General features: G+C 44.2%; 2 protein-coding genes across 2 annotated transcripts in view; both read right to left on the minus strand.

Annotated features, from left to right (window-relative positions):
- Positions 1-678: 678 nt before the first annotated feature.
- On the minus strand, positions 679-10,328 carry POU2AF3 (POU class 2 homeobox associating factor 3). The gene is made up of 5 exons (XM_004327131.2): positions 10,322-10,328; positions 8,348-8,442; positions 4,365-4,419; positions 2,730-2,959; positions 679-1,337 (listed from the first exon to the last, which is right to left on the minus strand). The coding sequence occupies exons 1-5, from the start codon at positions 10,326-10,328 to the stop codon at positions 966-968; spliced, it is 759 nt and encodes a 252-aa protein (XP_004327179.1). The 3' UTR covers positions 679-965.
- A 9,188-nt stretch (positions 10,329-19,516) lies between these two features.
- POU2AF2 (POU class 2 homeobox associating factor 2) overlaps positions 19,517-20,457 on the minus strand; it is a 37,004-nt gene continuing 36,063 nt past the window's right edge. Inside the window, exon 6 of the mRNA XM_019942014.2 lies at positions 19,517-19,918. Coding sequence (XP_019797573.2) covers positions 19,517-19,918 — 402 coding nt within the window. The remainder of the gene's footprint in view (positions 19,919-20,457) is intronic.

Raw genomic sequence — 20,457 nt, forward strand, 5'->3', positions numbered from 1 at the left:
TTAATGCCCTCTGCAAACAGGATGTAACAGTATAGTCTAGCACAGATGGCTTAAGTAGCTCCTCTTCAGCTTGAAAGACAGTTGGCCTTGTTCAAATAGATCAATCAGAGGAAGTTCAGTCGTAAACAACATGGTCAATCCTACAAATCAATCTGTAAACACGAGTGATGCCTATTTAAAGACCTAAAGCAAAAATTCAGAAATAGAAGGTAACAAAGAATTCTAACCTTTTTGGTACATCAACTGCATGGTAGCTCTCAAGAGAAAGATCAAGTATTTGCCCCGAAAGTTTACGAAAAAGGATTTTGGAAATGAAATATCTACAGGTTAACAGTGCTGTAGGTAAGATGTGTTTTTTGGTCATATTAACCTTCCACTGACTACTGATAGATATGAGAAACTAGTGATTCATAAATGTCTTTCTCTGATGTTTCCCCAAGATGTACACTCTCATCTAGCGGTGAGGCTGACTGTCCCTCTCCAGCCATCATAGCTGTGTCTACCCTCTGTCTCCATGGGAGCCAAGGCACCTCATGATATTAAAATAATTTTCAATCCATGAACAAGTGAGATTAAATACTGAAGAGTAATTAGTGATTTCCAGAATTAGTTGATATTACTCAAATCAACTGGGGAATGAGTATTGGAAAATAAAAAAAATAAGCCAACTTTTAATAATACAAAATTATTTATTAGTTAAAAAAGTATAATTTGTTCATTACACAGAAAGTAAAACGAATATTCCCTACAACAATTTTAACTGTAAGCGTACAAAGTAGGAGTGGCACTATGACTGGGTCTGAATTTCATATTAATGCCTAAATTAGTGTTAGAAAATCGAAAGTGGTGACATGTAAACTGCGCCTGTGATATTTTGTTAGCAGGTTGCATATTTTGAGTTGTCATCTAGAGGTGGTAAAAAAATAGATGTATGCATGCCATGTTCCAAACTACTGTGATTTCTATTAACTATAGCAGATGTCCCAGTTTGTTTCCCTCCTACAGAAATCACTGCTTGCTGCTGCTGAGGGAGTGAAGTTCACATAGTCTGTGCTGGGGTAAGAAAAACACTCTGAAGCTCTGAAGGTGTCCAAGTGTTCTGCCTCGCAGGACGCACAGCAGCAGACAGAGGCGGTGGCAGAGGAGAAGCAGTTGTACTGGGTGTGTGAGGGCAGGTGAGGGTAGGAGTAGTCTTCCGAGGGGTAGCCACAGTTTCTGGTGTCCAGAGAAGGGGGAGAGGTGTAATTCTCCGGAGTATATGAAGGTAGCTGAGCAGGAGAGTAACTGTAGTCTAAGGAACCAGAGAGAGTGGAGGAATCCGAAGGCCATCCTGGGGTCTAGAGAGATGAAAACCAAGGAACAAAAAGCTTGATAAATTAGACAGAATTAAAAGAACTGAATAGAGTAGATTTAGTAACTCAGAGGAAGAACATTAGGGGGAAAAAAAAAAGAAAAGCACAACAAAACACCCAACCCAACCCAAGTCTGCAGAAGTAATTTTATTTGCTGGCTGGCGTGATTTCATGACACCGCATTCTATACTTACCTATTTCTTTCCCAACAATAAATTGCCTTGCTTCACTGGCTTTCTTTGTTATAAGCATACTTTAGAGCGTGCTTTGTTCTTAAACCACAAAATCCCATTGTGCTTCATCACCTGCGCATCAAATCCTGCTGTGTGCCACGATATAAGCTGCAGGTGGCACCCTGGATGTTCTCCACACCCTTGACTGTGGAGAACAAGGTGAACATACACAGGTAGAACCGAGATCCTCAATGAGCCAGTGTCTGGGAGACTCCAAGACTCGAAACTACTGTTACAGGCGCTAAAGTCTTGACCCCTGCAGAGAAAGGTACTTTCTTCTTCCTCTTAAGCAGGTCCACAATTGTTACTGAGAAAGCCTAACTTGGAAGCTGGAAGAGAAGTGAATGACTGGGGCCCTGTGTGCATATCCTGTGGAGTTAATTTCTTATCCCCTTAAAATTTAGTCAGATACCTACACGGACTTTTGACAAACCAAAAGAAAAAAGTATTTACATTAAAAAACTACTTTCTAAGGTTTAAAAAAAACTATACGAGTATCTAAAAGACATCTTCAACAACTGGTATCTACCAACGGACACCTTATTTCCATTTTAAGTGGTAACACATTTTCAAACATTTGAGGTCCATGAAGAACAGACAATCCAAATGTTTTCAACTATTAGGACTTCATTTTTTTACCAACCATCTCAGACCCAAATGAGTTCTTGTGCCTGTACCAGACCAAAACAACCAGTTAGTAGAGCCAATTCAATGCCAGAATAAAACAAAAAAATCCCTTATCAGATGACAGTTTGTACTGTGTTGAAACAGCCTTAATTCTAATTTCTAGAACTCAAAAATCCAAGGGCCATTGTTTAAATCAGTAATTTCCAATGAGTAGATTTCTGAACTTTACAGTTTAAAAACATTAAATGAGTATTGCCGGGAAACCTCTTTTTATGGCCACACACCAAAAGTACTTGGGCGTAGCCGACTTGGGAAATCATAATTACGTGTGTATCCAAAGGATTTTGCCCTTCAGTGTGTGGCTATTTCTACCTCCATTGAGTTTTAAATGGTTCTTTGCTTGTTTCCTGGATGATTTTCTTGTTGATAGTGTTTTTATGATTTCTCACGAGATGATACAAACTCTCTGCCCCATAGTAAACAATAATAGGTTTTGTAAAGAACAGAGATAAATTACCAGGCTCTGGTTAAAGCAGAAAGGGGCAGGCTGGAAGCTGTCTGGGAAATAGTGTGGAGTACTTTGCATGGAACTGGGCGAAGGGTCCGGGTGTGTCTCTGTCTGAAGGTAGGAATCAAATATCTGGTCGAGGAAGCCTGGATTTTCTTCACAAGAAACACAACTGGAAAATTCTCGGGGTTGGAAATAATTGGGTGTGGAAGGAATTGGTTCAGGCTCAAAATACTGTCCTAGAAGAAAAAGGAAAAGGAGAGATTTTTGTTTAAAAATTGCACTTACAGATCTGAATGGAGTTCTGTTCTTTATTCTGAATATTTACTACCTCTAGGGGGAAAGGGGGCTTAAGAAGTTCGAGAAAAGTAAGCCGGCAGGCAATCTGGATTTTTTAGTTGCCTTAGAGAATTCAAGTCCACTGAAATGAATCTGGTTAATAATGTGGAAACTGGCTGTAAATGCGGCCTGGGCAAAAGAAAACAATGGTGATCCCATTTCTGTCCAACTGTCACAGTCAAGCTCAAACTTCCCCTGTCCACTCTCCTAGACTATAAAGCACCAACACCCCACCCCTATCTGCAGTCCAAGTGATCCTCATCTCTCAGAAGTAACTTGTAGTGTTGTTTGAGACTTTAAGAAAACTTCTGATGCCATGGGAAATAATTCTCTTGATCTAGGGTTAATTGCTTTCCAAAAGTTTTCACACTTACTCAGTAACTTAAATTTTGAGGAGTATTACAAATGGCAATGCATATTATAAATAGAGAAACCAGGAATGTCTACAGATTAGTATTGCTCATTTTATATTACAAAAAGCAAAATGTTTCCTTAGTGAACATGTTACACATGATCATGGAATTAATATGTTAAATACCAAACAAGAATAGTTCTGAAACCCCTCCCTTTTCCATTTCAGTATTAATAGGCCCCATTTCTGATTATTACCCTTAAATGCTCATAGAAGATAGGTTTAGAGTGTGTCCATCAGAGGAACGACAGAACACTGGAGTTTTTGAAGTCTCGAGGCTCCTTTAAGGTTAAGTGGCACATTCAGTGGGGAGCTCCCATAGCACTGGTTTCCTTATATATGACCTCCTTAAACTCTGAGCCGTTGAGTGGCATAGGTAGGAGTGTTTATGTAATAGAGTTATTCGTAATGGGCTGAGAAAACTTACACTTGTTTGAACTGCTTTCTGGGAAGAGAGAAAAGGAGGGGAGGGAAGCCCCTGTTGGCTAGAAACTAAGCGAAACAAGAGCAAAGGCATTATTCTAGGACCTCGGGATGTTCTGTATTCCATCTAATAGTACACTAAAAAAGATAACAGGTTTCTGAAAACAGTTCTGATCTTTTAATCAGGTTTAGTTACTTGGAGACAAGGACCTGGAACTAATGTGAGGAACAAGCTCTTGGAGCAGAGTAGGTAGCAGGGAATAGACAGTTCAGAAATGAGGACAAAATGTTGCACTTGTTTCCTTGCTGGGCTTGTATTTGGAGTCACCATGCCTTTTTTCACCTTCTGATTGGTTGGATTCCAATTAAATGGTGGTGCCTATCCTAACCCCTGAATCAAGTACTGAAAGCCTTTCGAGATGGACTTTTGGAAGAGTTTTTGAGGGAATTGTAAGGCTGGCTTTACTGACCTGCAGAAGATGGTGGGACTGGGTCTGAAAGGTGGACACTGTTGCCTCCGGACAGCTGCCAAAGCAAGAAGATGACCACAAAGCAAAGTGAAATAAAAGTTCTTTAAAGGGAAATCTAAGACATTTTGACGTGAGCTGTGTTGCCTTCTGCTTAAGGTAAGCCAGATTCTTTCTTCTGAAAAAAACTCACTGTTGTGAAATACAACCAATGTTATATCTTCTTTGGATTCAACTTTCATTTTTGCTTGGGGATTTTTTTCTAATATCTCCCACTTAAATTATACAGGTTGTTAATTTTGATAAAAATTAATTTAAATGATTTTTATATGACATAAATGAACAGTGCAAGAAAACACAGTAAATAGCCTTTCTATTAAACTATTTAATTTAAAATAAATAAGGATTAACATTTATTTAATCCCAACTGTCCGTAACTTAGTCAATCATTTTCCTTAAAAATTTCATATACTATCTGGCAGCTTAATCCTGGATAGCTAAAAATAGTCACATGTTCTTCCTAGCTATGAAATATTAAAATAGAGAATACTTTCTTAAAGTTGTAGTCAGTGAACTGGCGCCTATCTACATTCTAGTTAATGGCTGGGAAATATTTCACCTCTCGGTATGTTTTTTACTATTTTCTATAAAAGTTGCTTTTTTTCACTACGATAGTTAAATACCTGAAGTTTATGAGACTGTTCCTTTTAACTATTCAAAGTAAAGTAGCCTGTGTCTTCCAGTTAAATTGATAATTGTACTAACTGAGTAATTTAGGACTTCTTTTTTTTTTTTAGATTTCAGGTGGTGGCTTTAAAGTTTAAAGGGACCAGCCTTGCTCTGAGAATCTGTGCTGGGAAGCAGAGCTCAGCATGCCTCTCTCCTGGTTTACAGGGTATACTCACTCCTGTACCCTGAGCCGCTGGGAGCCTGCACAGTCAGCCGCTGCTGAAACAGGAGGTGGTGTTAATTTTGAAAACGATCCATGCTGTAATATCATGAACCAGGAAGCTGGAATCCCTCACCAGTTCTTTATGCAAATATTTGGCTGCAGCTTAAGCTCAAGCACTTGCAAGGAGTGGGTTTTAAAAACTCGGCTTCAATGTAAAGCTCTGGTTAACCCCATTCCCCCCCGAATGGTCTGTTTGTAGGCCTCCCCAGGTTATCTCCCTCAGGTATGTTTACAATACCCTACTTGATATTATCTTTCTAGTCATGGGTTCACTTTCTACTTTGCTGCAAGAATACAAAGTCTCCTCTCTCTTAGATTTCAAACAGCACAAAAATCCACAATCTACAATTTATAAAAATACATCAAGGCTGTTTAAAAAAATTAATGGTAAAAAAGGGTAAATTATGCCTTTTGATAAGTACTAACTCCAGTTTCTCTTTATCCTAAAGGTAAAAGAGTTGTGTGTGCATCCGTGTATGTGTGTAGGGCTGTTTGTAAATTGATCTGGCCGAAGTAAGTTTTTTAATCAAACTGACAAATCTGGCATACACGTGTTTCTCCTGGCATTGAGACCCTAATGTTTGTCTCAATCTATAACTTCCATTCAGGATTGCCTTCTTAAAATTTCAAATTGTGGATGCTACTCTGACTTTATAGCAAATTACGATACATTTCTTCCTGCTTTATATATTTGATAAAGTTAACTCTTTCCTTGGCTTAACGCTTCCCAGAGGTATCCTTAAAGCACTGAACAAATTGGAGATGATCTCTGTTAAACCAGAAGCAGGCATACACCATGCCCTGTTACCTGCCATCCCTGCCTACTGAGTATACCTCACAGCTTTCCTAGAATCCTAGATCCTTCTGATGGTGCCCAGTGAGAGATTTTACATTTGGCTATCACAACTAAATCAACTCTGTGTTACTCCTCCATGTCTGTGAGGATCTGGGTGGATAAAATCTTCCAGAAAGCAAAGTAGGGCTGGCTTTGCTCTGCATGTTCCTGAAAGGCACTGGCTCAGAAGTACTGCTTGATTATTTCTCAGGGAGGAATTCAGAAAATTCAGATAAGTCAGACTGCTCCAGGGAACAGATACTGGTCAGATACACAAGTGCAATGTCTCAGCCTTGCCTTCCTTCCAGCAGCTAGCTAACAGGGGAACAGTGGCCAAACCAACCTGTAAGAGGCCAAGAGTAATCAAATTGCCATGTGCAAGTGGGCAATTGCAGTGCAGGTTGCAGCTGGAGCAGAATTCTACCAGGTACCAAAGCTCCTTAACAAAAGATTACATTTTGTTAGGAACGTCTTGATGATTTTTTTTTGGCACCAGCAGTATTTCGCAGTTCCCTTGCTCCTGGTTTTATTAATTTTATAATAATCTCTGAACTGAAGGGGTTGATGGTTGAGGCTATCAGACTCCTGCTCAGCACAGCTGGATCTGCAGAAAGATGAATTTTAAGAGCCATTGGGTGGGAAGTTTCTTTAAATATTAAGAACAAGAAGATCTTAGTCCCACTTTTTGCTCTACCATTAGTGACTGTAAGGCTTTGACCTTCAGACGTAATAGAGGCATACAGATCCCCGATCTACTTACCTCCCCTGGTTGTCATAAGAATTAAAAGAAATAGTGAGTGTGCAAAAGTGCTTTAAAAGAACCACTGGAAAACCCTGTACAAATGGAAGGAAGTTTTATGGTGTTAGCTGAAATTCTACACATGCAGGTACTGACTTCACACCCAGAAAATGTAAAATGTGTGCTGTTCGTGCCATCACAGCAAGCTCACACCAGAACGCTAAAACTCTGAGCAAAGGGCGGGAATGAACATTACTGAAGAGCTGGCTTTCAATCCCTGGTTGTACTTTTATTTTAGCTGCTTTTGGGAAATAATTATAATGATAGTTAACATGTATTGAGCACTTTCTAAGTGGAAAGCACTCTTCTAAGTGCTTATGGGCAGTGACTCATTTAATCCTCACAAAATCCCATTATCTCCAGTTTAAAGATGAGGAAACTGAGACTGAGTAACTTGCTCGAGGCTTCACGCCATGGAGGAGCTGAGGTCTGAACCCAGTCCATTGGTTCTAAAACTTGTGCTGATCACCCCTACCGCATCTGCCTCTTCCCGAAAAGGCCCAGTTTCATGAAGTCGGGCATTGCACACAAACAGCACTGGACACAAAAACTGTTGTGCGACAGATGCCAATAAGCTGGAGACAGGACCAGTCTTACCACGGGCAATATGGGCTCTGTCCTTCATATCCGACATTCACACCCAAACCAACCCAAAGGCAACTGTGTGATCAAGGGCTCTCGGCAATGAACTGCCCTCTCTTGGAGGATAACCCCGCCTAGTTTATTTGGTTCTGCTGCTGCCCTGAGCACTCTTGGTAGTACTTTCTGCTTTAGGATGTACATAAAATGGCAGGGTACCCTTATGACTGCCCAGATCAATCGCATGATAACTTGGAACTGCTCAAGGCTTCATTGCATCTTAAGGAGGTTCTGTATTTCAAGCTGTCTCCTCTGAGGCTACACGGCCCCTTTCGGCTGGGAAATTTCAGTGCCTGGTGATTTATAGATCAATGACCTCAGAGGCTGGGTTCCAGAAGAATGAGGTGGCGGGGAATGCTCCACGGAGATTCTCTCCTTGAAGGGCTCCCTAAAAGGAAGTTTCTGGGAGAGATTTTCTTTGCGTATGTGAGGGCACAGACACTGTCTTCCTACAAAATAACAACCTACTTACCTACTGGCTGCTTCTATCCCTGTATTGGACCAACATGCTCTTATACTCCACTATGATCAGTGAGGGATGGGCTCCCCCAAATCTTGAGCTCCACAACATGCCCCAGCTGTTCTCTGTTGCTTTCTGTGGTGAACTGGGATGAAGGTGGGCACAGCGTTATAAGAACCGCTATGGAAGGCCAGGCCCGGGGATGGTGACTGGGGCCTAGAGTGGCCTCCTACACCTTCCCAGACACAGGGCTGAATGAAGTTGAACACGAGTTGGGAAGAAGTGAAGGGTTTATGCTTACGGTTCCCCCCGAGGCTGCCTGGTGTGCCCTTCTCTGCTGCAGCAGCTCCTTCACTGTGATCTTCACCCGGACACCTTGATACACCTTAGGTTTTTCTGGGGAAAGGCAACCGAGTCAGTGGTCAAGTGTGAGGTTTGGATGTCAGGCTGGGGTGTGGGGGAGTTCTTTATAAACTATGGCATCTGAGGCCAGATCTCTAGGTCTGGAGAATGCAAAGAGAACGCTAAAAGACAGATGGGAAAGAAACTCAAATTTCTCAAACTCGAAAGGATGAAGAGATACCGTGGGCAGGTTTCAGGGCCCCAGTGGAAACAGAACCTATGGAAATCTGTGGGGCTACCTGCCCCAGGCTGAGCCCTATCCCTAGGCCAATAGCACAGGTTTTTCTGCTCAGGAATGTGGAGACAAGTCTAGGGGAGCTCACCCCTTAGCTAAGTTAGGGGAACCTTGGGTTCTGGTCTGGGAGAGGATGGAGACCTCTCCCAGACCAGAACCTGAGGAGGGGCTGGGCGTCGCCGCAGCTGACATAGCCCACCCCACTCCCACGCCAGTGGAAGTTTTGAGTCCCTTCCTTCTCCGCCAGGGCAGACGTGGCTTCTGGGGAGCCTCTGACCTCTACGTGCCCTTGGCCTGGAAGCCAGCCCTGGGGCAAGCAGCCGGCAGGTGGGTTTGGCCAGCCTTGTCCTTGGGTCGGTGAGGGACTCGCCAGACTGACCCCAGTAAAGGGACCAGGCCCGAGAATTCCCTCCCTCTCGTCTTTTTCTTCTGCCTTCTCTCCCTCACCCCCTTTCTCGCCTTTCCTGCTCTCCATCTTCTCCTCCTCCCTCCTTAGTCTCCGCTCCCGCTCGCTCCTCTTCCCGTCTCTCCCCACCCCCTCCCTTTCTGGGGCAGGCATTTCTCCGCGGCGCCCGAAGACTCCGAGTCGAGTCCGCGAAGCGAGAGCTGGGGAAGGCGTGCGGTGCGGCTGAGGACCGCGCACTCGGCCGGGAGGCCGCCCTCCGGAAGGGGCCGCCCCTGGGGCTGGCGGGGCCGGGCCTGGGTGCCCGGCTCGCGGGAGAGGCCGAGCGCGCCCTAGGGGTCGTTGGGGAGGGCGTCCTGTGCGCCGGGAGCGGGGGCAGCCGCGGCCCCGGGCGGGCCCCGCGGAGCCGCGGTGAGTAGGTCGGGCCGGGCGGGCGTTTGCGGGCGGGGGTGGCCGCGGGATCCCAGGAGCGACTCCGGCCCTGACGTCGACCCTGGAGAGAGCGCGGGAGAGCCGCGCGGGGAGGGGAGAGCCGCGCGGGGAGGGGCGGGCCGCGCGATCAGCCGGGGCGCCCGGCGACAGGGCCGGGCCGCCAGCGCCTCGCCTGGTCACTGCGGAGACCGCAGCAGGACAACTGGGAGCCCCCTGGGCCGGGTCCTGGGAGCTAGGGTTCTCCCCAGGAAAGGAGGTCGCGGTGTTCGTCGCCCAGACCCAAGGAATCCCGCGTCTGGCCCGCAGGGCCTGGGCGCCGCGCCCTGTCCGCGGTCCAGCGTCTCCCTGCGACTTCCTTGCCGCGTCCGCGTCCCCGCGGACAGCGGGTGCTGCCCGGGGTCCGCACAGGGACCGCCACGGCTCAGCCCTGCGCGGGCCGGCTCAACCGGCTTGAGTCCCAGGCTCACCGTGAGCCTCTAGCTCCCGCCGCCGCTGCTGGGCGCACAAAGTCCGCGCCGGGAAGTCCAAGGGTCACAACTATGACCAAGTGAAAGGACCGGTGGTGGACCGGGGTACGCGGACGCCACAGCGGCCAACTGGACCTGTGGGCCTCTGCCCTCGGGACCAGGCGTGGAGTGGGAGCGGCCACAGCGTGGCCCGTGCCCTCTCCGGATCCCGGGCTCCTACTTGCATGCCCTGACTTTGTGCCTCTCTGTTCCATGCAGGAAAAGCCGTGGAAATACACCCGGATCAAAACGCCCCTTACCCTCGTGACCCTACCCCAGGACAAGAAGCCGAGTTACCCGACATCGTGGTCAGCAGAAGCTGGGCTGGTGGCTGGATGCTGCAGCTGCAGGGGCTCAGCGCCTAGGAGGGCTCCTGTGCAGGGGGAGAGGCAGAGATGCAACATTTTTAAAGTTTCACAAAGCATCCAGCTGCACCCAGGTTCCTGGAGCAGGAGACAAACAGAATTAATGTTTTATACCTTCGGGTATAGGTTTGAGTTTTTTCCCCCTCATGCCAAGTATTTAAAACCTCTAGAAACCCATGATTTGACAATCAATGATTGCGCGATACTTTCAATTTGAATATTCAAAGGCTTAACAAAATGGACTATCTTCTGCAGAAATCCTGCACACAGGCACCCCACAGAGAGTCCACAGAAACAGGGGGTGAGACCCCTTTGGGGCCTGGCCCTTGCTTTTATTGTATTTTGAGCATTTTGCCCACCTTCCCACAGACAGAGCAGGAGTCCTCAAAGATGCTCTGTATTTCTGCCTCAAAGGCAGCTCTGGCAGCCTTGAGTGACTTAGGGTGCCCTTCATGACCACCTGAGCCAGGCTGGCCAGGCTGACTGATTTCCATCTCTTCAGTCTCTGTTTTAAGAGAAAATCTCAGGTTTTGGGGAGTGAACATGGCAGCCAGTAGGTCTGGCCTGGCAAGGAGTCACTCTGGGCCCAGACTGCAGGCTGGAGGCCTGCAGAGGCCTCAGCTCTGCACCTCATCTCCTTCTGGCCCCGCCTGGCCACGTGCTGGCTTCCCTCCCCTTTCTTCCGCTCTTTGTCTGTGCCCCAGACACTGGGGTTTCAGTACAGAATGCCTGCCTGTTAAGACCCTTTGCTCCTCCCCACAGAGCTGGGGATGCCTGTGGGGCTTCACCTTCTGGAGAGTTTCTGAGGCTGGTGTTTTTTTTTCACTATGAAGTTCCCTTTTTTCTCCTCTTTATCCCTGTAGAGCCATTCCTGCCTTTTTGTTGCAGGAGCGTGTGTTGAGAGAAATGATAAGCTTGGCTTCTGCTCATTCTAGCTGAAAGGATATGGATTTGTGTCAGGCCTTCACACTTTGGGTGAGAGGTGGGAGGGATATGAAGTCAACTGCTTCATTGGTCCAGGCCTAAGCCCCTCACAAATGACCAGGGATTGTGCTGGGTTAAGTTCTCCAACCACTTGCTGTACCTCTTCTGTGTGATTTGGAAGCTGAGAAGACAGGAGTGGTCCAGAGAGGGAGTGGGTGCCAGGCCAAATCCTCTCCTGGCCCCCAAGAGAGGGCAGGGTGGGGCTACCTTTCCATTTCCATGTTGCCAGGACAGGCAATGGTTATAGGCCTCTGTTCTTTGTTCTCTGAATTCTCTGAAATGCAAGAGGTGGAGTTGAGCCCCTCAGGCCACCAGAAAAATACCCGAATGCCCTGGAATGTGTTGGATGCAGGAAGGAGCACACAGAAATGGAAGAAAGGGGCTCTAAGAGTGACAGGACACCAGGGTCTGTGATGGATCAGAGTTGCTTGGCAACTGAAGTTGTGTCTCTGGGGGAGGGAATCAGGGCTGGGAACACTTGAGATGGCACCTGGCAGTAGGTGTGGTGTGTGTTTGTCCCCAGCCCAGCTGGAATCTGTCAGCTTCTGGAGCCTCTTTCTCCAAAGGCACTGAGCCTGTGTCCTGAGTTTCCCTGATGTACTCAGGACCAGACTCATGAGGAGGCGAAGGACACTGGGAGTTCAGAGAGCCCCTATTTCTTTCTCCCTGTCCTGCTATGTGTGGGCACGGCCCCCTTCTGAAGGAACAGTGAGCAAAGCAGCGTAGAATTAGGGACAGTCTCTTGTCCTCATAACTTCTTCCATAACTTCTTTTCTCTTTTGTCCTCCTTTTTGTTTTATACTTATTTTTTGGTTTGCTTTAAAAAAATCTTCCTCTATGGCCTTTGTGTTTATTTTTTTCTGAGTTTCTTTCTTTTTGTCTCTCTTCTCGTCATTGCTTTCTATTTCTTACCTACATTGCTGTTTTTCTCCCTGGCTCTCTGTGTGTGTCTGTTTTCCCATGTTCTGGGGTGCTGTCTCATTTTTTCAGGCTTAGTCTCCTTCCTAACCTCTCCTTTCATGTGGAAGTGGACAGGGATGACAGGAGGCCATTGAGCGCCCTTGGCAACATCATCGAAATTGGTGCTGATGATTGGCTGACCTTTGGAGAAGGCAGGCAGGGCTGAGTGAGAGGTGAGCTCCTTGGAAGTCACGGGCTCTGTAGAGACAGCAAAGACCTCTTTGTCCCTTCCTCCAGAAACCTCTGCCCAAAGAAGGACAGCAGTTCTGGGGGCTTCTGCGTTGGCCCCTGCTCCTGGGATGGATGTTCCAGTGCTGTTGCTAGCCAGCAACTTCAGAAAACTGGGTTTCCTTAGGCCTGAGCCCTGATTTGAGAAAGAAGCCCCCAGTTTTTAGCTCAACAATAAGGAGTTTCGTTGCCACTGTTTCTATAATTGCAGAACCCCAGCACAGGTATTTAAGAGCCACACGCCACACCTGCGGGGGTGAGGGAGGGTTCTTCTTAAATTGGGTCCTGTGAACCCTCCTTGTGGGGCTGTGTGTGTCACAAGGCCTGGAACAACCGGCTCAGCACTGAGGCCCCATGGAGTTGGATGTTCCTCATAGACTTTTTAGAGTTTGTCCTTTATTGAGTGTTTATTGCATGTCAGGCACTGTATGGTATAGCCTCCCCGTGTCACAGATGAGGAAACAGGCTCAGAGGGCTGAGCGGCATGACCAAGATTACTGAGCACACACATGGCAGGATTGGGAGTCAAACTTTGATAAATCAGATGCTAAACCCTTACTCTTAATTAACATTGTTGTCTTCCTGATCTTTTATAGCAGAGGCTTTCAAACTTTTCGGACTTCAAACCACACTAGGAAATTCATTTTACATGTTCACATACTATATCTATAACAATATTTATATATTTACAAAACAAAGTTTTCATGGAACAATGTACACCTATGCATAAGAGATATCCTGAAAATTTCTATTCCATCTTTTCCATCTCATTCTATTCATGAAAACATCTATGTTGATTCGGAGTCTCTAATATAATTTAATGACCCACCAGTGCGTTGTGACTGACATTGGAAAATATTGCCTGTGAGACATGCAAACCCACTTGTCAGAGCTGTGCTCGTGGACAGCGTGTCCTGTCTGCTGTACTGTCGGGGTGTGTGGGGAGGCTGGGGCAGTGCAGATACTGACTGGAGAGTGGTCTGTAAACACTGGGGTCACCGGAACCCCGAGAAGAGGCTGACTGGAGGGGAGGGGAAGCTGCTAATTAGGCTTATGACAGTTTGTGCGTCTCAGACTGGAAACTCTTCTTTCTTGCTGGGGTCATGGTCACCTTCAAGGTGTCTGCCCTGAGGTCCTGATCATCTCTTTCGGGTTTTTAATAAAAGACTGAAAACAATGTTGTGGGTTTTAACAGGCTCACTTGCTTCAAAATATAACATAGGATCCAGATGTTTGGATGTTGGAAGGGGTCTTTGAGGGACTGAGACAGACTTGGAGTGTTTTTCCAACATTCCTGACGGTCGTTGTCCGGCCCAGGCTCCCTCCGCCACTTGGCTGAGCTGCCAGCCCACAGAGGAAGTGGGAGCTCACCGTGTGTCAGGCCGCCTGTTCCACTATTGGACTGCTTTAAATATAATTGGCTGAGACAAAATCCAATGCGGTGTATTAACTGAGCACCATCTATGTACCAGGCCTGGTGCCAAGCACCAGAAATACAGACTGATAGTCATGCTTTCTGTCATCAACTGCTTGGTGAGTAACATGGAATACCTGTTCTCCCATGTCCACACCACTGCTCCTTCATTACAGGTCTGTTTGGCTCATTCATTTGTTCATTCATTCATTCATTCATTCAACAAGCATATACTGATGATCTGCTCTGACCAGGCCGAGGACTAAGCCTGAAGAAGGTATCGTGTCCCCTTCCACCCCCACTGCAAACCTTCTCTTTTTAAGGTTCACCATCTGTGATTTCTCTAGTTCTTCATATGTTATAGTATTTCAAATCTCTGAGCCACGGATCTCAGAAACCCTTTAGTTGGTCCTTGGCCTTCTTAAAGTCCTGTAGCACCAGAATAATGGGAATAGAATACATTTTTTTAAAAGTTTTAAACCGAATATTTTAACTGAAATTTTTTGGCAGGCTTTTGTATGCAAATGACACTGCAGAACATTATATTTAGGAGACGTTATTAAATTAGACACACATGACACATGAATATGAAAAGACTTTCAGTAGAAGAAAAAGAGGGAGTTTATTCCCTCCAAATTTGACTGTGGCTCTAAATTCTCTTCATTAATGCAAAGTTCTTTTGTCATTCTGACTGTGGGACACTGTTACCAAACCTTGTGGGAAATATCAAGTTCCAAAAACATGGAGGAAACAAGTATTTACTGGGTCCAATGTGAATGTTTGGTCCATATGAAAATGACCAGGAAGACTATTAGATGAAGGTTATTTAATGATTTCTGGTAAGTCAGTCTCTTCCCATAAAATATATCCAAAGTTTTTACATTAAGAGACTTCCATGGGGAATGAGCATTTGATAGTTTATCATTTAAATTAGGAAGATACCATCAGATTCTGCTTGAAAAGTTCATCTTTTACTTAAGACATTTTTTTTAACATCTTTATTGGAGTATAATTGCTTTACAATGGTGTGTTAGTTTCTGCTTTATAACAAAATGAATCAGTTATACACACACATATGTCCCCATATCTCTTCCCTCTTGCATCTCCCTCCCTCCCACCCTCCCAAGACATTTTTATTATGCAACATTTGAGACATAAAAAAACATAAAGATTACTGTGATAAAAGCCTGTGAATATATTATCAGCGTTAAGAAATAAGTGATATTTCATTTATGATTAAATTAATTTATTAAGCCTTAAACTTTTAGATTATCCACTCAAGATATTTGGTTAAGAGAGAAGGTTAGCAGGGATGGCTATCAATTTTCCCAATTTGAAAAGCTAATTCTTAGGTACTATTTGATTTGTCCACATTTTCTTCCTTTTGGAACTTGTAAATTTTTTTTTTTCACTCTCTTTTCCTTTTGGCTTGTAATATACTGACAATGACATTACATATTGCAAACCCACACGTTTATCAGAGATTATGATTAGAGGACACTTTTATAGCAAAGATCAAATATAACATGGTGTCATCATTTACAAATAATTATAGAAGATTTTCTTATTATTTATTTAACCTGATCTTTAGGGATTCTAATTCCTGATCTATTTATCATATGTGTTTTTATCACACCAGAGATAATACCAAACACTGAATAACTTTTATTTATAAGAATTCTTAGCAATATTTATAGTCTACATAGATACTAAATGAATATATAAACATTTTTCTATGCTACTTCAAAGGTTCAGTAATTTTCCTTCTTAAAGACATTTAAAAATATGAAATCAGTCATCTTAAATATATTACCACTACAACTCAATAGCCAGTACTGTCGTGATTTGCAAAGAGTATGACTAAGTTAAATCCTAAGCATGGTGAGGACTTTCCTATACATCAGAATTGTCACCCATAGTGTTGAGGTCTAAGTTGTTACTCATCTTTGTGGTATAATTTTCCCTCAACTTAACAGAGATTTACTGAGCACTTACAACTTGCTGGACACTAAGCCAGGTGCTGAGGACACAGAACTGTCCTTCCCTTGATGAGTTTAGTTAGAGAATCCTCTTTAGCCAGAGTGTACGATTTTGCACTGAACCTCTCGAGAGTCAGTAGTTATCAAATATGGTGTGTAAGATGAACAGTGTAATATTATTTTGAACAGTGAGGATACCTTAGACAGAACCTCATGATCGAACATAAAGAAAGAGTATAATTTTGATGTGTGGTTGGTAGAATGACTGTAACGTAATGTGACTTAAACCTTGGACATCAATTGTTGTTTCAGTTCTTTAAATATACCTGATGTTTTATTTCTTGTGAATGTATTATTTAGATTTACATATTAAAAATGGATCACAGAGGTACTAGTAATTCCTTTATATATGTTTATATTTACATGTATATAGATATATATGTATGTATGCAAATATATATTTTACTATTGGGATTAGTAATTCTTTTCCCTTTGTGGAATTTTCTGTACAGTACTCTAGTACTGAAGTCTTCCCCTTGCCATCATATTGTATTATTAACTGAGCTGTAGCAAGTCATAACGCTGATTTAAAAGCAGTTATTAAGTAAATGAGGTAAAGCTGTGGTTTTCTTCTCTCTTTCTTTGGGGTTTGTATAACATTGTAAGAGAAGTACAAACAGTTTCAACTACATACTATAGTATCTGTTTTTAGCGATGTATGGGGGGATTGCCTATATTTTAGCTTTTACATGGGAAAATTTTGCTTTCCACTTTTTTTGGACATTATCCTCTAGGGAGATTTCTTAGCTTGAATTTGACATCGCCATCTCTGCTTACTTTAAATCTTAAGGGACCTGAAAGAAATGGTGTTTTGAACCTGAACACTTAAATTTTCTCTGGCTTCCCCAGGAAAGCTGTGAGTCTGGGAAGAGCAGGTTTGAGAAGGAGAGGGAGAGGAGAACATGTATAATCTTTATGTTGGCATTCTGCATTATTACATAAAGGTGCAGTTAGTCCCTGGCATGTGGTAGGAAATAGAACTTGAATGGGAAATGGGACAGGGAAATATAATTCATTTTCCTAGCATAAGTTTCTATCTTGGTTTCACTTTTTACAAAGTATTGTAAATTCCCAGAACAATAAAACAGAACCAAATTAAAATATATGCAATATAGCAACACTGTCAAGCTAAATAGAATTCTTAAAAGTCATTTACCATTTGGAAATTATTAGCACCATTCCCCACTCCACTTGATCCTTTAGACTAGAGAACTGAAACGGATACTAGACAGAGTATGGGCCTGTGTGTGTCTCCTTTTTTATAAATTAAATTTGCCAAACACTATGAAAGGGCTTGGATGCTCTAAGAAGAATGTAGACACCACTGGTCACTGAGCTCTACTTATCTGAGAGCCAGTGAATCCTCAGGTTGTGAGAAGATGAACATAATAGGTGAATAGACAATAGCAAACTAAAAGAAATAAGCATGCCTAACGTTTAGTGTTATAATTAAACCAAAATTGAAGTTATAGGAACACATATTTATGACTTACACATAAACTTATGATTATTGTGTTATATGCTACTTAGTAACAAATGGTAAGCAGTAGATGACTGTAATTATTATAAAATTTATACAACCAATCTAGAAAAGTGACTTTGAGATCCTTCCTTGTGAAGACCCTGCATCTACAGGGAGGGCCAGATTTCTTCCTTCTGATGTGGGGCCTGCCATCCAGGTATGAGTGAGGCTGGATGACAGATGGCTCTACCGAAGATGCTGGCAAACAGGACTAAGGTCTCCAGTCTCAGCAGACTTGAGAAGGGCAGCTCTCTCCCATGGTAGACGCTGTCCCCTTCCACTGAAGAGCAAATATTGAGCAAAGTAAAGATCAGGTTGTGAAAAGGAGTGGTGGGAGGGAAGGAGTAGGCAGGGGACCCGGGAGAGTGCAGCCCAACAGCTATGGACCATGAATGCTCCTTTGTTTGTTTCTCCAGGGATGCTGTCCCAGGAGGGGGATGAAGGTTGTGAGGTAAAAGAAGGCTCCTATTCAAGCATTTCTTTGAGAACTCCACAAATTATGTGTGTGTTTGCTCAACCAGAATATATACCCTTGAAGGCCTAGACAAGGAGGAATATCAATTATTCACTTCTAAATGTGAATTAATATCCGTACTTGACTTTCTAGACTCCTACCTAGAGCATGGAACCCTGTCACAGAGGATGTGACGGAGACTGTATTGAGGGGCTTTGGACCCCCAGGAGATGGAGGGAAAAAAGCACTGCATCAGGAGAGACCCGATGGGTCAGAAAAATGTGGTGAAGAGAATAAAGAAAGGAAGGTGGTAGGAAGACAAGAAGAAGATTGTGGGTGTGACCTATGAGCCTTGACTCACACTTTGCAAAGTTAAAGTGTGTGCAAGGTGTTTATGATGGGCTTGGCCTGCAGAGAGGCACACTGCTTGGTGGGGATTACTATGGGAATTTAATTGCCAAAGAAGTCCACACCAGTCAGACTTACATGAGACAGATTGATGCTTCAAATGTCAGTTTCTTCATTTATACATAGTAAGAGCTATATATTTCTGACCAGTGAGCCATCAACAAGGTCTTTCTTCAAAGGTCATGTTGTCAAAGGACCTGACAACACGTCCTTCTCCAAAGACCCTTTGCTTCTTGGTGTTCTGTAGTCTTGTTTCTTGCCGACAGCCCAGGACTGCTCTCTGTGTTTTCCTTACAATGCATGCATTCTTATTTGATCGTAGAATGTCCATTTTGCTAATGCATTCTGATAACTGTCGGTTTATTCCATCAGAGAGACAATGTCTAGCTTAATTAAGGCTACCATTGATCAAAGAAAGTCTTTGGTCTGTGTTGTTTTTTGGATTAGCCTGATTTTTGGACATCCTGGGCTTTAGTGCAGAGTCAAAACCATGTTATTTATGAAGCCATAGTGTCCTGACCTCATTTTAATGACAATAAAGCATTTATATGTGGTGTCACATTTGTTACCTGAAAGTTATTGTTATTTGCAAGTCACCATAAGGGGATAAATGCATATAATGCTTCACACTTTATAAAGTCACATGATATAAAATGAGTTTTGTTCTATGCACCCTAATCTATATTATATCCTATGCATTCTCTTTTATTGAAGAACACACATAGTTCATAATTAAGAAAAACTGGAGGGAAATCAGTATGTTTTATGATCTGCATGAAGTTTTTAATGTAATTTAAGAAAAAAAACTATCAGTGCTAAAAATGATACTTCAAAGATAACAAAAGATTCAGAACATAATGGGTTACTAAATTCCCCCAGAGACCCCTCTGTCAGGCTGTCTAAGTAGAATATGGTCCCTGACACACTGAATTCACATTGTGGTGTGTTTCAGTGGGGTTATAGGGGGAGGATCACAAGTGAATGCCATCATCATCTATTAACAAAGGGTGGCACCATGGCTTATCCTGAGAATCCGGTTCTGAAGGAGCCGCCACACCACGACAATCTGCGAGTACAGACACTGACTTAAAGAAAAGCACAGAAGTCCTCTGGCATCCTCAGTAAGCTCGGCGGCACTCATATGCCCCCCATGCCAGGCTCCCATCTTCTTTGGTCCACGGAGAAGGGTCCTGGAGGACAGAAGTGTCTGCCCCCTCGTCCAGGGAGAAGGGCCCCACCTTGGGTGGTGGGTCATCGGACATTGTCATGAAAGAGGTGAAGGGGTAGGGGGATGGGGTTGGGTACCCCTGCACGTGGTACAGATCCTCCAGTGTGTGCAGAGAGTAGGACTGAACCCCCGCTAGGGGCGCCGCCCAACCGGAGCTCCTGTGCTGGGCAATGCTCCCCGACTCTAGCTGAGAGAGGCAGCCTGTGCTGGGCGCCAAGCTCTGCAGGGCATTGGTCGGCACGGGGTCTGGTTGGCTGAGGTCTTCGGGCACCATCTGCTCCCATGAGTCCCTCTGAGGAGGATGGAAAGGTCACTGGGGTTAGTCATTAGATGATCGTCTGACGTGGGCAGATTTCCTTCCCAACATAGGGTGCTGCTGGCCCATGTCTTCCAAAGCAGAATAGGTGTCCTCCTTCTGCTGTCCAAAGCCTCCCTACCAGGCAGCTCTCCCCTCTGGTGTTTGACATCGGCAGTGGGAGTTTTAGTTCCTTTCTTACTCTAGAATTAGACTGTGTGTGTGTGTGTGTGTGTGTGTGTGTGTGTGTGTGTGTGTGTGTAGAGAGAGAGAGTCCTTTCCCCAGAAAACATTAAATGTGAAGATAATACAATGAACATTTTGACAGCGTTTTCATCATTTACTCCTGGAAGAAGTAGACCCTAAGCTACACAGTGGGCTTCTGAGAGGGCTAGGAAGGCTACCGGCCCTCAGTGAGCAAGGGGGTAGAGCCTCATAGGCTTGGAGCTGGAAAGATTTGGCTTCAATTCATGGCTGGGCCACTTACTACCTTCCTGATTCTGAGTATTTCACTTTGTGCATCTGTAAGATAGGGC

The sequence above is a fragment of the Tursiops truncatus genome, chromosome 8, assembly GCF_011762595.2.
Source record: "Tursiops truncatus isolate mTurTru1 chromosome 8, mTurTru1.mat.Y, whole genome shotgun sequence".
Classification (NCBI taxonomy): domain Eukaryota; kingdom Metazoa; phylum Chordata; class Mammalia; order Artiodactyla; family Delphinidae; genus Tursiops; species Tursiops truncatus.